Genomic DNA, 18,383 nt, shown 5'->3' on the forward strand with positions numbered 1-18,383 from the left:
AAAACAAAACAAAACAAAACAAGGGCTCCTTCCCAACACTAACCTATTGCATCCCCAGCCCCAGGCTCCACTTTGCCAGGAGCAGGCTGAGGTGGTACTGGACTACTGTTCTTCACAGGCTCAGCACTTGTCCCTGAGGTAGTTTCTTTTCGAGAGGTTTTCGAAGGAGGTGGTTCTTCTACCACAACACCACTTTGTCGCTGCCGTCGCCGTTTCTTACTCCATAATTCATGACAGTCTTGCCAGTGGGGGAGGCTGGAAAAAGACAAAGCAAATGAAAAATGTATATGGGAATGCAGTAGTGAGTGACTGGAGGAAAAGATTAAAATGGAAAAGTAAAGAGCAGTGAGAAATGAAAAGGGTAAGGAAAACAATAACCAGGGAAGTTAGCTAATACAGTAGCAGTGTCAAAGAAATTAATGACATATGGTAGAGGAAAATAAAAGTCCATAAATTCAAATGACTTCTACAGTGAAAAGTGAGGAGCTTGTCAATGTCAGAGACATACCTGCCATATAAACACTTATAGTCCAGTCAAATAATTAAATTTTATAAGGTTCTTACTTGGCGTAACAAAAATAGAGGAAACTTCATTAGTCAAGTTTCAACTGAGAATGGACAGGACAGAAATGACTGTCTTGTTAATATCTACAAAGAGTCTGGACAAGCTGTTGATTTAAATCTTGAAAGCACACAGTGTATCATGATAAAACCACCTCTGTGTAAAATCAAATTTGTTATTTGTTCTGTGAGGACTTTAAAACTCGTTCTTTCTTCTACTTGCCCACTAAAATTCCATGACTGCCTATTTTCATGTATGGCTTAACGTACTTAATATATTTCTACATATCCCCACACTCAAGATATGAACAGTCCAAGAAGGTCAAATGCTACTATGGTGAAGATTACTATAGCCAAAATCTCTCTGTAAAAAAAGTGTCCAATTTTTTTTTCAAGCCACATTCAATGTATCAAAATAGTACAGTAAATCAATCTGGATATTTCTTTGGAACAATCAGATCTGTAGTTACTACCAACTCATGTACTAACATCCTACCCATTTCTTTATATATACAGTCTTTCTATGAAAGACTTAGTAAGAAGGGAATGCCCAAAAACATGAAAACTATGATGCTGTCAGCAATAAATTCAGTGGTAAAACTTTTATCTGCCAGAATCTGAGACAGGAGTGAAGAACCTCTGAGGGTTCTTAAAGAACACAGGAAATTCATTACGATTCTAATAAAAGAGAACACATTCAAATACCATACTTTCTACAAAATCCAGGACATATGACCTGGGAGTGATGCAAACAACTTAAAACTAGGATTGTTCTTGCAAGTATTAGATACACATGTTCCTCACAAACACAAGAGGATTCAAGCAGATGGACAAACTAGCTAGAGCAAAAGCTAGAAGGAAGATTTTCAAGAGCAACATAATGGGAATTCAAGGCACATAATAGCCCAAGGGGCCTCCCTGGTGGAGTAGGGCTTAAGCCTTAGTACTATCACCACTGCAGCCTGAGTTCCATCCCCAGCTAGGTAGCTAACCCCCATATGGTGCAACAGACCTCTCCAGACTCACCCATTGCTCCCCTATCAGTGTATTTCAGTAAATCTGCCTGTTCTGCTCCTCACTCTTGTCTCTGGTGAATCCTTCCAACCCTGGCACCTCTGGCCTACACCCCAGTCTTTTTTTATTTTTTTTTAACACCCCAGTTCTTAAACCAACAAATCTTAAGACAGAATAATAGCCCAAGTCAAATTAGAATATATCTATACCTATATCCATATATACAAATAAATCTATTCCATGTTTAAAAAGTAAACAAAAATCAACAAAACGAACCTCTTTTCAACTACAATAACTCAAGTACATCTCTCCATTTGGGATTTAGTCATTTGTAGTTCTTTTAAAAAACTTGGTTTCTCATCTCCTAAGGCCTAGAGGGAGGTTCAGAATGACTGCATGGCCACTATACTTACTCTGGAGGAGCCATTTTGCTGAGCTCAACATCTTTCAGGAAGTCACTCTGTAGGGTTTGTTCAGCTGTGCAACGTTTGCTAGGATCCAGTGTCAGCATATGGTCTAACAAATCAAGTGCTGCTGAAGGAATGCTGTGGAGAGAGAAGAACAAGTTCACAACTACTTCACAGTTCTTAAACCTGTAAGCCTGGGTCAAATGTCTCTGAATTTCCAACGACATCTAAAACTGTGGAAAGGCAACAGGAAGCTCACTAGCACAAGTATATTTGCTTCTACACAAGACTTAAGGAATGCTATACTATGTGTAAAACATAAAGCCAGCACTTTCATTCTTGGAAAGATTAAAAAAACTATGAGTGGTTTATATATACTTATTGTGCAAAATAAAATGATGTATCATCTGAAGTTTTCGGAAAACAAAAGACTGACAGAATTCACATCTATTCAAATATAAAATGTTTTCCTATGGTATTTAACCATAATAAATTGAGGTAACACTAGTGCCATAACCCTGGAAAAAGTAAAGTCTGGATATCAGTCAACAGAGAAAGTAGATGTATATTTTTATAAAACTCACAAAGAGAATTCCTCCCGTAGACGCCTTCTATATTGTTTTTTCGGTTTCATGGTATTGAAGTATGGCAGCTTGATAACATCAGGCCACACAGCTGGACAAGGGCTACCACAGAGTCGACTGAAATCAAAGCAAAAACAAGGAAGCAAGTAAGTCAACACCATGATTTCTAGAAGCAGAAATTATCATCTCTTGAAGCCTAGGAAATCTTGGCCTTTTAATTAGAAGGCATATAGAAATGTAAAACATGACCTCACTGGTTTCAGAAGAAACAGGACACAAAGAAAAGATTATGACAAAGTGACAATATTGGCACAAAAGTCCAAAATGATTCACTATTTGGTTTTGTAAAGTATGTTTTTAATCCTCCATAAAGCTTTTCACTACTAGTTTTGTTCACTGAGTTTCAGAGGGCTGAGTTGGTCTAAAATGTCCCTATAGGGAAAACTGGCAGAAGAGACCCTGAGGCCTCTCTGGTGGTGCAAGGGTTAAAGTCTTAGCACTATGAAGCAATGAGCAGCTACTGAGCATGAGTTCAACCTTGGCCAGGGAGCTGAACCATATGTGATGCAGCAGACCTCTCCTGTTTCACCTGCTGCACCCCTCAGTGCATTTCAGTCAATCTGCCCATTTTACTCTCCAACTCTGTCTCTGGTGAATCCTCTCATCATCTGCACCTCTGGTCTGGACCCCAGCTCTTAAACGCACAACTAAATCTTTAAAAAAAAAAAAGAAAAAAAGTGGGCTCTCCCTAGTGGTGCAATGGGTTAAAGCACAGTACTATGAAGCTAGTGGCAGCCACTTCAGCATGTGTTTTTGATCCCCTGCCAGGGAGGTGACCCACATGGCGTGGCAGACCTCTCCTGTCTTGCCCGCTGCTCCCCTCAGCAGTGTACTTTATCAATCTGCCTGTTCTGTTCCCCACTTTGTCTCTGGTGAATACTCTCACCTACCACACCTCTGGCCTGTACCCCAGTTCTGTAAGCATAATAAATTAAAAAAAAAAAAAAAACAAACCTAAGACTAGAAAGTTTTTGTTTTTTTTTTTAAATTAATTATTATTTACAATGTATGCTTTCTTTTCTTGTGTGTAAACCTCACAGAATTTCCACCACCGATACCCCCTGGGTCTCTTGTGCTCTTTCCTGCCCTTGCCCTGGTCTCTTTCCTTCCCCATCCCCTGCAGAGTATCTCTGACTGATAGTCTTTTTATGGTTGTTTGGTTTTGTTGTGTTTTTTATTGTTGTTGTTATTACTTTTTAGTCCTTCATTTGAATCCCCTACATTCCTCCTATAAGTGAAACCATTATTTTTCTTCTTCCTTCCTTATTTCACTGAGCATGATCCCTTCTAACTCCATTCATGTTGCTGCGAATGGCATTATTATATCTTTTTTGATGCTGCAGAGTATTCCATTGTGTCTATATATCTCATCTTCTTGATTCAGTCATCTATTTTGGGCTATTTCCGTGTTTTAAGACTGGAAACTTTTGAGTTTACAGAATAACCAAGGAGGTACCATAAATACCACCTTAAAAATTCTATGTTACCTTGCTGTACTCTTCCCTATAATCTCACTGAGAAAAATAACTAAATCCTATCCTAATCACTGACCTTCACCAAACAGGTTCTATTTTATAAAACTGTTTATATACCATATGACTAAACTCTGTGCTTTCTAAAGGGAGGACCCACTGTGCTTCTAACTCTAAAATCCTAAAATATAACAGAAAGGAGTCTGTTACAGAACAGGTTCAATAAATGTTTGCTGAATAAATGTGAGCTTAATCTAACCTAAGAATGAAAACAGCAATCCTGGGAATGGTGTGCTTTGAATAAAACAGTATACAAAGGTCCAAAAAGTAGGTAGATTACAACTACATATATAATCCCTGAGAAAATAAAAGATAAACCTGATTAAGTGAAGATAAACTTACTTGGACATAAAGAACATAAAATCATTTAGTAGAATAAGTGAAAAGCATTAGAAATTAAGCAATGAGATAACCTATCACACCTGGACACTCAGAGCACATGCACAGTTGTACCTGATCAGTTCCAGTTGTGCCAGTTCCAGATTGGCTTGAAAAATAGGCTTCTTTGTGAACAGTTCCCCAAGGATACATCTAAAGAGAGTAAAATTGAGAGGTCAAGAGAGAATCCTCTGGAGCCCGTTTATAGTACTACTCAATAAACTTTTACAACATAGAGGGCTGTATCTAATATACCATGCCGTAAACTAACCCAAAACTGTACTGTCTGAATTTTGTAAATGAAAATAGTTCTTGCAGTGAAAATACAGTATAAAAGCATTTTAAAATTTGTCAACAGATCAAACTGAAGGATAGTTTATAGGCAGAAAAAGGGAGTAAGCAGTCCTTTTTTTTTAATCAATTCCTTCATAAACTAAGACTGAGAAAAACCACATTTCATTTTTACAAAGATGCCGAACAGCTATGGAAAACTAGTCTTTTTTTTTCATTTACCTGAACTATAGAACGTGCATTACACTTAGCACTCCTGGTGTCAAATTTGCAAAGAAAAGTTTGTCATCAGCCAGGTTGTTTCAACAGGACTTCCAAATATATGAATACTTATTCTTAAAAACTTTTACTATTCTGCAAAGGTCTTCCAAAATTCCATTGCCTTATTTATATAATTTTTAATATTTCTCCACGAATAATTTACCACAAAAGAAAAACTAGTAACTATTTAGTGGGTAAGGAAGACAATACCTTAACCAAGTGACCAAATTAGTATCTAAGTACAAATGTGATATCTTGTAAAAAACATGTGTGGAGGATTCAAGCCTAAAATTCATAACCTGAATCTATATACTAACTAGTCTGTGTTCTTCAAAAATGTAAATGTCATAAAGACACAAGCTATTTAACAGTTACACATTAAAAAAAATGACAACTAAATGTAACAGGATAGTAGATTAAATCTGCTTAATAGAGGTATCCACTCAAGGTATTATTTCCAAGACATTATTTTTTAAAAAATATTTATTTATGCATATAAAAACTGGTGTGTATATATAGGTCAGAGGTGTGGGGAGGGTGTGAGATGGTTCGAGATAGAGGAGGTAACAGAACTGGTGGGAGCAGCTGGTGAGACAGAAGAGGTCTGCTGTGCCATGTAGGTCACCTCCCTGGCCAGGGACTGAACTGTTGCTACACTGGCTACAGTTTCCAGGTGCTGTGCTTTAACCCCTTGCACCACCAGGGAGGGCTCTATTTCCAAGACATAATACAGAAATATAGACTAAAGTACTCCATTAAATACTGTGTATCAGTATTGATCTTCCTGAATTTGACTACTGTATTGTGATTACATAGGAGAATGTCTTTTGTTTTTAGGAAGTATATATTAAATACTAAAAGAAAAAGGAGCAAGATATGTGCAATTACTTTGAATAATTCTGGAAAAAATGTGTGCATACAGTTTATTCAATGTATATATTATATGTTGCATCTCTCTCTCTCTCTCTCACACACACACACACACACACACACACCAAACATACAGGCCCATCTTGTTCTACTGCACTTTGTAGATGTTCTTTTTTAAAAACTACAAACTGAAGGTTTGTGGCACCTTTGCATTGACAGCATGAATTGATGTTTGTGTCATATTAAATTAAAGCACATACACTGCTTTTATAGAAATAATTACTGTAACTTATTAGATACAGTAGTCCATATGTGTTACTTGCTTTATTGTAACAGTCAGTTTATTGAGATAGTCTGGAACTGAACCTGCAATACTTCCTAAGTGTGCTTGTATTGGCAAAAGCAGTATGAGGTTAAAGATTACTTAATTTAATTAACATGAATAAATCTGATGACAATTATGCTCAGGAAAAATTAGAGGGGGAACAAAAGAGCATGTATTGTACAATTCCACATAAAATTCTAGAAGTGGAAATCAATCTATATGAGATGATGTGGCCTATAGAGACAGATTAAAAAGGAGCATATGGAACCATTTGTAGGTAATCATTATGTTGACTGTGATGACAATTTCATTAGTGTATATACTTACATTATTAAGTGTATAGTTATACACATAAAATCAAAGTTTATATACTTTTATTTGGAAATTGTCTAGCATGACTAAACTTGAGAAAGAAAAACAAACCTAGTTTTTAAAATTATTAGTGCCTATCTATTATTGCTAACCTCAACTACAAATTCCCACTTTCAATATCCTCTCAAACTATACAGTTAAAAAAGTAAAAATCTAGGGTCCTCCCTGATGGCACATCAGGTTAGGGCACAGCACTGCAAACCAGCCACTGCCAGTTCAGTGTAAGTTTGATCCCCAGTCTGAGAGGTGATCCACATGGTGCAGCAGAACTCTCCTGTCTTGCCTGCTGCTCCACCCACACTGCTCCCCTCAGCAGTGGATTTAAGTCAGCCTGCCTATTCTGCTCCCCATTCTCTCTGGTGATTCCTCTCACCACCCCTGTACCTATGGCCTGTACCCCAGCTCTGTATGCATAAAAAAATAAATTAAAAAAAAAAAGGTAAAAATCTAGTTTCCAACATTAACCAGCAAATCAAATTCCTAATATAGTGCTTGTCACAAATGATAAAATACTATATAAAAAGAAAAGACATGCTGAGTTTCAGACTCTAGGTATAATTTGTTGTACTACTCTTATAGTTTCTTCCCTATATTCAAACTGAACTACTCCATCAATTCTCTGTAAATAACATCCCACACAAATATTTTCGGACACCATGGATCACTAAAATAGTATGTTCACATAAAAAAATCAAAAGCTCAACTGGATGAGTCACGGTTTTAAAGAAAAGGTTAACTTCCAATTGTGTTTTCTTTCAGTTGCCAGTTTTTGGTGACAACCTTGTGGAATCAACACTCTGCTCTACACTGAGGTGACAGGCTCAGTGAGGTGGCATAATGAACATGGAGTACTAGTAGAGCTATGAACTCCCCCTTTGCTCCCCCCCCCAATCTTAATGGAGTCTTGACTTCAGAGCCTAGTTGTGACAATTTAATTGCTAATCCTGTTAAAGCAAATAGTTCAGAAAACAAACACACCCAGCTTGAGTCACTAAACTTTAACTAAAGCTTAATTTGAGTTGGGTAGGCTACCTAAAAAATTATGCTCTCTTTCTCTATCATCTTTTTGAATTTTGAAATAAAACCCCATGCAGTGCTCCTTTTAAAGACTCACAATGGGCTCTCTCTGGTGGTACAATGGGTTAAAGCACAATACTATCAAGCTAGCGGCAGCCACTTCAGATGAGTTTGATCCCTGGCCTGGCCAGGGAGATGACCCACATGGCACAGCAGGTCTCTCCTATCTCACCTGCTGTTCCCCTCAGCTGTGTACTTCATCAACCTGCCTGTTCTGTTCCCCACTCTCTCTGGTGAATCCACTCACTGCCCCTGCACCTCTGGCCTGTACCTCAATTCTGTGCATAAATAAATACATCTTTTAAAAAACCCATTAATGGAGGAGGGAAAGAATGGGGAACTGTGATCTGCTCCACTAGAAAGTGTGTATTGTATGTCAGAATCATAAAGCATGAAGGTCAAGGACAGTGCATTCATAACAATGAATGAACATGGCCCATTTAAAAAGCCTATGCCCATACACAAACTATGGCCCCTAAATATCATTTTCCACTGGAAGGGACTAAGACTCCTTGAAGAAAAGAACAGAATGAACCTGGAACCAGAAAACAAGGAAGGCTATCAAAGACTACTACTTTTAAATCAAAAGGAATCAAAAATTAAGTTGAATAAATACTCACTGGCCAAAAACTGAAGAGTTCAAAAAGGAATGATAACCACCATGAAATAAAACATCAAATATGTTTAAATCTGTGAGTTCATAATGAAATTAAAAAAAAAGGGGGGGTGCTCCCTGGTGGCATAGTAGGTTAAAGCCCAGAACAATGAAGCAATCTGCAGCCACTGCAACATAAGTTCTATTCCCAACCAGGGAAGTGACCCACATGTGCAGAGACCTCTCGTGTCTCTCCTGCTGCTCCCCTCAGGAGTGTATTTCAGTCATTCTGCCTGTTCTGCTCCTCATTCTGTCTCTGGTAAATCCTCTTATACCCTCCCTGCACCTCTGGCCTATACTCTAGTTCTTGTATGCATAAATAAATCTTAAAACAAACAAACAAAAAATCTCAATTTCCCTGCCCCCCATTGGTCTTTGAAAAAACTGTCTTATCTTGAAAACCCAGTAAATAAAATTAAAGTATTAAATCTCTATCACTATCTTTTTCTATCATTTGTAACAAGGGTTAGCTAAATGTTAACTGTTTACCAGGAAAATTATTATTAGAAATTACCATCATAAAATAATCACAAATTAATGACTATGGATGATAGCTGATAACATTTTAATTAGAGTGTAGTATATGATGTAAAGTGATTGTGTCTGTGTGTAACTCTGCCCTGAGAGGAGGGATGAATATTTCAACAGACAATGTTTACAAGTGTCCGTATAAGGTGACAATATAAGGCAGACTAATTTGTAGTGGATGATTTTTAAATTCTCTAAGTTAACATCATCAGTGACAGCCTGGGCAAAGCATCTCATGCCTCTCACTCCCTGATCTAATGTAACATTAACTATATGGTTTCTGTTCAGAAATCTTCACCAAAGACAATCAAAGGGGAGAGGGGAGAAAGTTACTCAAACACCCTGTAGTTTCGGTGGCTAGGAATTGTATTTGAATTCACCTAAAATTTACAGGAAATATAAGGGATAGAGAACCATGCTTAAAACGTATTCTAAGGGTGGAATCTACAAAATCCATACTATGAGAAGTTCTATAGGATAAATGATCCAGTTTCTTCTAAGGTAACTGCAAAGAGGAGAGAGGGAATCCCAAGAGACATGAAGGGGTAATCTATAGAATCTGATATTGAAAATAGTCAATGGTGCCTCCCTGGTGGTGCAGGGGTCTGAGTGCTATCAGGCCAGCCACTGCTATATGAGTTTGATCCCCGGCCAGAGAGCTAACCAATATGGAACAGGAAACATCACCTGCAGCTTCCCTCAGCAGTGTATTTCAGTAGATCCATGTGTTCTGCTCCCCACTCTGTCTCTCACCCACCATACCTCTGGCCTAAACACAGTTCTTGTAAGCACAAATAAATAAAAATAGAAAAAGAAATAATCAATAGTTTTCTATGAACTAGTTAAAAGTTTATTCCCACCCTTTAGAGCTTAAGGAGAAACACAAATAGTCAATGTAGATTGATAACACAGTATTAAGTTCAATATGTGAGTTACAAACAAAAGAAAAAGAGGGTCTTACCCACAGCTCCACACATCTATGGCAGGTGTATAACGCTCCTCTCCTAGCAGAAGTTCAGGAGGTCGGTACCAAAGAGTAATGACTTTGTTTGTATAAGGGCGACTGAAATGTAAAAAAAAAATGACATATTTATAGTGGCATCTGATGAAAAATACTTGTACAATTAGATACAAATAGAGTATAATATCAGTGGGATTGTCAAAACAACTCCAAAACAACATAACAGTTTCAAAAGCAAACTGGAAAGAAGTAGGAAATGAAAAAATAACTTCCATTCCAATTTGGGTTGTTATCAGTTTAAGAGTGGATCAAAAATTTAATTTACTGTCTAAAAGCTTGGTGGTAACACAGTTAGAAAATGAGGGAATGCTGACATTTATTACAACTTGCAAAAAGCTAGGATATACAAGAACACAGACTTCTTTCATTTCCCACATATAATTTTCATGAATGTCTTACCTCTCTTCAGAGTTATAGAGTCGAGCAAGTCCAAAATCTGCTAGTTTGATTTGCCCACTGTAAAACAAAAAAACAATTCTTCTTTTAAATGGCAGTAGAATTTCCAAATTACACCTAAAAATCAAACACTAATTTATAATTTAAAGAAATTACAGTAAGGGACCTCCATGGTGGTGCAAAGGGTTAAGTCTCAGCACCCTGAAGCCATCAGCAGCCACTACAGCATGAGTTTGATCCCAGCCAGGGAGCTGACCCACATAGTGCAGCAGACCTCTCCTGTCTTGCCCTCTGTACTCTGCAGCAGTGTATTTCAGCAGAGCTGCCTATTTTGCTCCCCACTGTCTCTAGAATCCTCTCACCACCACTCTCCCACCACCCCACCTCTGGCCTTGTATACATAAATAAATCTTTTTTTTAAAAAAGGAACTTTAACCTCTACTTTCTTCTACTTTTAATATTCATTCTTCAAGATTTAAATCTCTTTGACAACTCCAGTTTAGAGTCTTAGGTTTCTTTTTCTTTTTTTTTATTGCAACTGTGTTTTTGGATTTTACTCCTTAACTAAATGTTTCTTTTATTTCTTGAAAAACAACGGGCTAGAAGCTACAAAACTAAATTCTTATTACTGGGGATGAAGAGGAAAGGGCTGGAAGATTTAAGAGGTCTAAAGTGTTAGAAGCCATACTATATAATAATTTTGTCAGAATATTGAGCGTCAAACATAATGATAGGTTATTTTACTTTGCTTTTTAAAAAGTTTTATTTACGCAAGAGCTAGGGTGTAGGCCAAAAGTGCTGGGGGGTGGTGGTGGTGAGAGGATTCACTAGACAGAGACAGAGTGGGGAGCAGAACAGACAGATCTACTGAAATACACTGCTGCCGGGAAAAGCAGGTGAGACAGGAGAAGTCTGCTGTGCCATATGGGTTAGCTCGCTGGCCAGGGATCAAACTTATGTTGCAGTGGCTGCTGAAAGCTTCACCATACTGAGACTTAACCCCTTACACTATCAGTGAGGCCTGTCTTATTTTACTTTAAAACAATTCAAGCAAATAAATAACTGAAGCAGGAAAATAAAAAGAAAACAAAGTAAAAAACATTAGTTGTATATGTATTGGCTATATTTATATATACATTTTTCATTTTTCTGATAACTTGAAAGTTTTTATAATGAAGTAAACCACAGCAATACTGGAATATTGGATTTTTCCCAATGGGGAATACAGATTTGATCTGAGCAAGTATTGATCCCTCTGTCAACACAATGTCATCATTTTCTATACCAGAAAGATATCCAACTAGGGTCTCCCTGGTGGCCTACGGGTTAAGTCTCAGTGCTATCATCACTGCAGTCTGAGTTCAATACCCGGCCAGGGAACCAATATACATGGCCCAGTAGACCTCTTCTGTCTCACCTGCTGCTACTCTTCGCAGTATAATTCAATAAATCTACCTTGTCTGCTCCCCACTCTGTCTCTGATAAATTCTCTCATCTACAGCAATTTGCCTACACTCCAGTTTTCTACACAAAAATAAATAAATCTAAAAAAAAAGGTCAAACTATGACCTTAGAGAGGCTCTCAAAGCTCTATAATAAAATAAGAAGCACATGGAAATCTTGTTAAATGTTTTCTGAGCTGCATCCCAGAGATGATGATCATGGCTCATGAGTCACAGTTCTAGCAAGTCCACAAGTGATGCCAATGCTACTGTATTGGCCTGAGAATCACACTTTGAGAACTACTTCCTTAGATGGATCATATCCACATATCATTCTGTTATTCTCTGATAGTAAGGTACTATTTTAATAAAATTTACCACAAAATTTCAGAAAACTATTTACTACTTTGGATTAATGATATTTTACCTAAATCACATGAAGCCAATTTATTCATATTTACAGTTTGTGTTATCTCTTAGGATATGAAAAATTATTTCATCCTAAGGAACTGGCAGAGACCAGAGGCTTGGTAAATCAGATCAGGCAGAAAGTGCAACAGAAGGAAAAAGTGGGGCACCTCAAAGTTTAAGCAATGTAATACAATATAGCTAACTACTCACAACACTTTACATGAAATCAACCCTGCTTGTTCTAGTAAAGATTATGAGCATGGTACTCAATGCTTGCCCAAATTATCATTATATTAAGTTCAATTTATAAGCAAATTCTGACAAAAGCAAAAAGAATTAGCTAATTTGATCTCTAATTGAAATAATAATAAAAAAAAAAGTTGCTCAAGTTTCTTGGCATTCTTACACTGAGAAACCTTACACTCAAAGCACCTAGTACACTAAATTAAAATGGTAACAAATATGGGCCCTCCCTGGTAGCACAGCAGGTTAAAGCACAGCACTAAGAAGCTAAAGCGACTTCACCATGAGTTCGATTCCCGCCTGCCCTGGAGGTGACCCACATGGCACAGCGGACCCGCCCGCTGCTCCCCTCAGCAGTGTACTTTGAAGATCTGCCTGTTATGCTCTCCACTCTGTCTCTGGTGAATCCTCTAATTGTCCCTGCACCTCTGGCCTGTACCCTAGTTCTGTATGTACAAATAAATAAATCTTTAAAAAAAAAAAGTAACAAGTAATTTGAAATATAAAATAAGACTAGACCCACAAGCATCACTAGTACCTAGTATATTTCCTAATCCATTCCCAACCCTCTCTCAGCAAGTGATCTTCTAAATTTAAAAAAGAACTCATCTGTGTCTCCCTGGTGGCCTAATGGTAAAGTCTTGACACCACTGCAGCTGGAGTTTAAGGTAACACCTATGATGCAGATCTCTCCTGCCTTGTCTGCTGCTCCCTTCGATCCACATGCTCTGCTCCCCGTTATGTCTCTGGTGAATCCTCCCACTTCCTGCACCTTTGGCACATACATCAGTTCTTTTATGTATAAATAATCTTTAAAAAAGAAAACAGGCCCTTTCTGGTCATGCAATGGGTTAAAACACAGCACTGTGAGGCTATCATAGCCATTCCAGCACGAGTTTGATCCCCAACCAGGAAGGGGACCCATATGGTGTGGCAAGTCTTTCCTGGCCCACCTGCTACTCCCCTCAGCAGTGTACTTTGTCAAACTGCCTGTTACTGCACCCCACTCTGTCTCTGGTGGGTCCTCTCACCCCCCCACCTCTAGCCTGTACCCCAGTTCTGTATGCATAAATAAATAAATCTTAAAAAAAGAAGAAAACAGAACTCATCAAGTGGGAGATTCTTAAATCCTATCTTATCATGAACCAAGAGAAGGTAGCCAAATTGCAGGCACAAGTGTGTATTGCTGGGAAAGCTACTGCTCAAAAAAACAGGGTGGTAGTTCACAGAACAGATATAACAGATGATCAAAAACTCCTTAAAGAAATCAGGGTTAAACAATATCTCTGGTCCTAAGAGGTGACTATGTTTATGAACAAAGGAATAGTAATCTACTTTAAAATGCCTGAAATTAAGGCATTTCTGGCAGCAAACACTCCCACCATTAAGGGTCATGCTGACAGAAATGTTACCCAGCATCTTAAACCAGCTTGGTGCAGACAGTCTGACTAGTCTGAGACTGGCTGAAGCCTCTGCCCAAACAATCTGTGGATAGAAAGGTACCACTTGCTACTGGAAAGGTGGTAGTGGTGATAATAAAGTTCCAAAACTTGTGGAACATTTTGATGAGGCTTCCAAAAATGAAGCAAACTGATATAAAACTTGAAGTTAGTGGAAGCTGCTGTATTATATGCTGTTTTTAAAAATCTTGTTCATGGATCTGATAAAATCTATTATCTTTGGCCCTACCTGGTGGCTCAATGGATCAGAACACAGCACGGCAAGTTAGCCAACAGCTGCTTTAGTGTGAGTTTCGATTCCCACCGTGGAGGTGACCCACATGGCATGGCAGACCTCTCCTGACCCGCCCGCTGCTCCCTGCCTGTTCTGCTCCCTACTGTCTCTGGTGAATCCTCTCCTCACCCCTGCACCTCTGGCTTGTATCCCAGTCTGTATGCATAAATAAATAAATCTTAAAAAAAAAAAGGAAAGAAAAAACCGAATGAGACAGATAGTCTTAAAAAAAAATCTATTATCCATATGATTAATCTGCTTCTCAGAATCAAACTTCAACTTAGTATCTTTGAATAAATTTGGTTACTAAGTAAGGCAAAAAAAAAAAATCTATTATCTTTAATATTTTTAAACTTGAGCCTCCTTGGACAACACAGCTCATTTCAGTTTTTGCTTATACATAATTCATTCTTTGCAGCTAGTTAAGCTGAAACAGCCCAGGAATGACGTTTGAAACAGGGTATTAGAACTCTGCCTAGAATACAGCTTTTTTATTTCACTGAGACTGATTTGTACACAGAAAGCAAAGTTGTTATAGAAAGCTAATCAGGGCATGTTATATAACAGTTTAATATCTGATTAAAGATTTTAAATGACAGTAGAAAACTTATTTGCATTTACAGACTTTTCTTCTTTCCCTTCAGTTATATATAAAAATATGTTAATCTCTTTTCTTGTTCATAGATAATACCTACACTTGTGGTCACTACTACCTGTGGCCTTGATCCCATCTCCTCTAGAACCTTGCTCCTTTACATTTTGTTTCTTTCCTGAATCTTTTTTTCTTTTCCCTTAGCATTTAAATATGTTCAAATCTCTGCATCCTTAAATAAAAAAAGCAAAAAATTAAAGATATACCTACTACTATCACCTTCCCATTAATTGTGCTACACACTCACCCCAAACTTTCATCTGACCTTTTAATTTTCAAGTTCTTTTAGCTTTTATTCCACATCACCTGACATATATTACTTCTTAAACACATATTTTACATTCATATTTCCTCATTTTCTTCCTTTTCTATAATTATATATTGTCATTTTAATCTCTCAGGTTTCACCTTCTGATAATACTACTAGTCTGGAACTCCCATGTAACCATACTCCTATCAGATATCGCTATCCTAGATACACCACAGACAAATGCAAAATGAACTTACTCTCTACCCACACACTCTGGTCTTCCTTCTGTATTTCCTGTATTGACTACTCTGCCACCTTTCTAGTTAAGTTTCTGATGTCAGAAATCCATGAGTTATCTTAAGTATTTTCACTAATTCCCTACCATTTACTTGCTGGTCAAAGTCTAGTGATCTACTGAGTCCATCCTGTCCATCTCTACTGGCAATGCTTTAAGTTAGTTCAAGCACTGTCCATTTCTTTGGCTGTTCTTAAAAGGTCTCCCTAACCCTAATGTATACTCCAAATAATGATCACTTAGTGACTTTCCCAAAACAGAAGATTAATTATGTCTCTCCTCTATCTAAAATTATATGGTGTCATTTATATTTGTTCTTAAAGAAACAGCAAGGAGCCCAGTCACACTATTCTCTCTCTCTTATGAACTATTTTCTCTTCCTCAACCAGCTGAGAACTCCTTATCATTCTCTTATCATTGTCATTCTCTTCAAGCCACGTAACCCAGAGTTTTCTGTGCAGACAAAGCTAATGTGCAAAAACAGAAGATGGATTTCAGACTAGAACATGAGACCCCTGCATTCTGCTAAGGAATCTGAGGAGGAAGTTCCATTTAGTCTAGAACCACATCAATTTCCTAAAGTCAGAGACAGGGAAAGATCTGATCCACCAGAAAGGATAAGAATGGAACTGCAGTTAATCCCTGACATGAGACACCCTCCATGGAGGAGGAAAAAGAACACAAAGTATATTAATACTCCAGTTGAGAAAGTTGCAAGCTGACAGCAATCAACACTAACTTCATTAAGCATTATCACTATGGATACAAATTAACCACGCCCAGCTATATGGCCTATGCATCACAGCCATAGTGACAGAAAGGAATATTCTGTTAATATCATGCTGCATTCCATAAAGTTATTTAAATACACACAAGAGTGTGTGTGTTTGTGTTTACATATACAGATATATATCTGCATAAACAAACAAAATCACTCCAGCACTCTTCAATGGCTATACCTATGGATAAAATTTAAGCTCCTTGGCAAGACACACAGCTACTTAAATCATTCCTTGCAACTATCCAGTTTCATCTTATTATGTGCAAAATTCTTCTTGTCCTAGTAATACAAACCTGTTTAATTTGCCAGACATGTTAGATTTTTACACTTATGTGTTTCTGTGTATGCAATTTCTTTTGCCTAGTCACTCCTTTTATCAGTCTTTTGATAAATTCCTACTGATTTTTCAAAACTCTATCTCCCTAGGTGCTTCCAAATTCAACAAAAAATGTGGGCTTAATATGTGTTTACTGAATTAAACAACTTATTTGTTTAGCTCTCTTAGTCTACTCTGAGCTCTCCAGTGACCAACCATCCCACATAGGACTTCTAGTGCAGGATTATCTCAGGCAACCCTTATTAATTGGCCACTCTATTCCACAAACAGAAATGCTTTATAATATTCCATATTCCTATCTGTATAATATTTGTTTAAAAGAAATTAAATGTCTGGGTCTCCCTGGTGGTGCAAGGGGTTATAAAGTCTAAGCACTATGAAGCTACTGGCATCTACTGCAGCACAAGCTCGATCCTCAGAATCCTTACCAGGGAGCTAACCCTCATGGCACAGCAGACCTCTGCTATCTTTTGCACTGTTTCGCCCAGTAGTCTATTTCACTCAATCTGCCTGTTCTGCTTCCTAGTCTCTCTGGTGAATCCTCTCATACCCCCACCCTTCTGCCCCACACCTCTGACCTATACCCCAGCTCTTATATGGGTAAATGGAAAAAAAAGTTTGAAATAATGGGTGAATCAGGCCAAGATGGCTGTCGACAGACCAATTACCCAAAGAACTATAAACAATAGCCTCATATCGTTGCAGACTTGATTTTTATTCAACTGTTAAGACTATTATTAATAATAAGATTAATATGCATAATGTATCTGATGTCATCGGTGTACACGGGCAAGGAGCCAAAGAGGAGAAAGCAGCTGATAAAAACTTCTGAAGAACTGACACCATTTATCACCAAATTCTTATCTATACTATTGAAACCTGGGGTGTAAGTGATGGGCAGAAAGGTCAATTACCATTTACATCTGTGTTTATTCTGAAATGCAGTGACTGAGAAAAGTGAGAACATTTTAAGAGCAGCCAAAGAACAGATGTGTTTCTCTCTAATAACCTCAATGTGTGTGTGAACTGTCGAGGACCACAATATTATCTACAAACTATGGTTAAAAGTTCTTGTATATATTCCCCAAAATGTTTGCAATTAAAAATCCCTTTATGATCCTACCTCTATTAATTCCTTAGCAACAAGTCTGTAGACTCTGCTAATCAGAGAATCCTATTAAAAACTGTTTCTGGGCCCTCCTTGGTGGCGCAGCGGGTTAAAGCACAGCACTAAGAAGCTAAAGACACTTCCACCTGAGTTCAATCCTCACCTGCCCCGGAGGTGGCCCACATGGCACAGCAGACCTCTCCTGACCCACCCACTGCTCCCCTCAGCAGTGTACTTCGATGATCTGCCTGTTCTTCTCCCCACTCTGTCTCTGATGAATCCTCTCACCACCCCTGCACCTCTGGCCTGTACCCCAGTTCTGTTTGCACAAATAAATAAATCTTAAAAAAAAAATTGTTTCTAAGATGCAAATACCAGACAGATATAAAAGCTAAAAACTAAGGGAATAAGGAAAGGGAGAAAATGTTTAATTTCATTTGATTACTATGTTACCTGTTGTTCAGCAAAATGTTGGAACATTTAATATCCCGATGCAGGAAATTCTTTTTGTGACAGTAATCCAATCCTTCCATTAGCTGTTTCATGAAAGATTTGATATGGTCCTCAGAAAAGTGAACTAAACCAGATTCTAGCAGTCCCATGAGGTCATGATCCATATACTCAAATACAAGGTAAAAGGCACCTACATAGACAAAAGAAAAAATTAAAATTAAAAGAAAAAGAGTGTTGAAATGACAACACCTCAAATTTTTATGTAATTTTGGAATTGACCATAAACCTCTCTGGAATAAACATTTAATTTTACAAATAAAATAATGAAACTAAGAGTTATTTAAT

General features: G+C 37.7%; 1 protein-coding gene across 4 annotated transcripts in view; it reads right to left on the minus strand.

Moving 5' to 3' along the window:
• The window catches only part of CDK12 (cyclin-dependent kinase 12), a 67,509-nt gene that overhangs the window by 27,745 nt on the left and 21,381 nt on the right, over positions 1-18,383 (minus strand). For all 4 annotated transcript variants that reach the window (XM_012726355.1, XM_012726354.1, XM_004684253.2 and 1 more), the window contains exons 6-12: positions 18,039-18,228; positions 10,336-10,392; positions 9,877-9,978; positions 4,612-4,689; positions 2,567-2,683; positions 1,989-2,120; positions 44-255 (exon numbers count right to left, since the gene is read on the minus strand). In XM_012726355.1, coding sequence (XP_012581809.1) covers positions 44-255; positions 1,989-2,120; positions 2,567-2,683; positions 4,612-4,689; positions 9,877-9,978; positions 10,336-10,392; positions 18,039-18,228 — 888 coding nt within the window. The remainder of the gene's footprint in view (positions 1-43; positions 256-1,988; positions 2,121-2,566; positions 2,684-4,611; positions 4,690-9,876; positions 9,979-10,335; positions 10,393-18,038; positions 18,229-18,383) is intronic.

The sequence above is a fragment of the Condylura cristata genome, unplaced genomic scaffold (genome assembly GCF_000260355.1).
Source record: "Condylura cristata isolate star-nosed mole 26May11 unplaced genomic scaffold, ConCri1.0 scaffold00017, whole genome shotgun sequence".
Classification (NCBI taxonomy): Eukaryota; Metazoa; Chordata; class Mammalia; order Eulipotyphla; family Talpidae; genus Condylura; species Condylura cristata.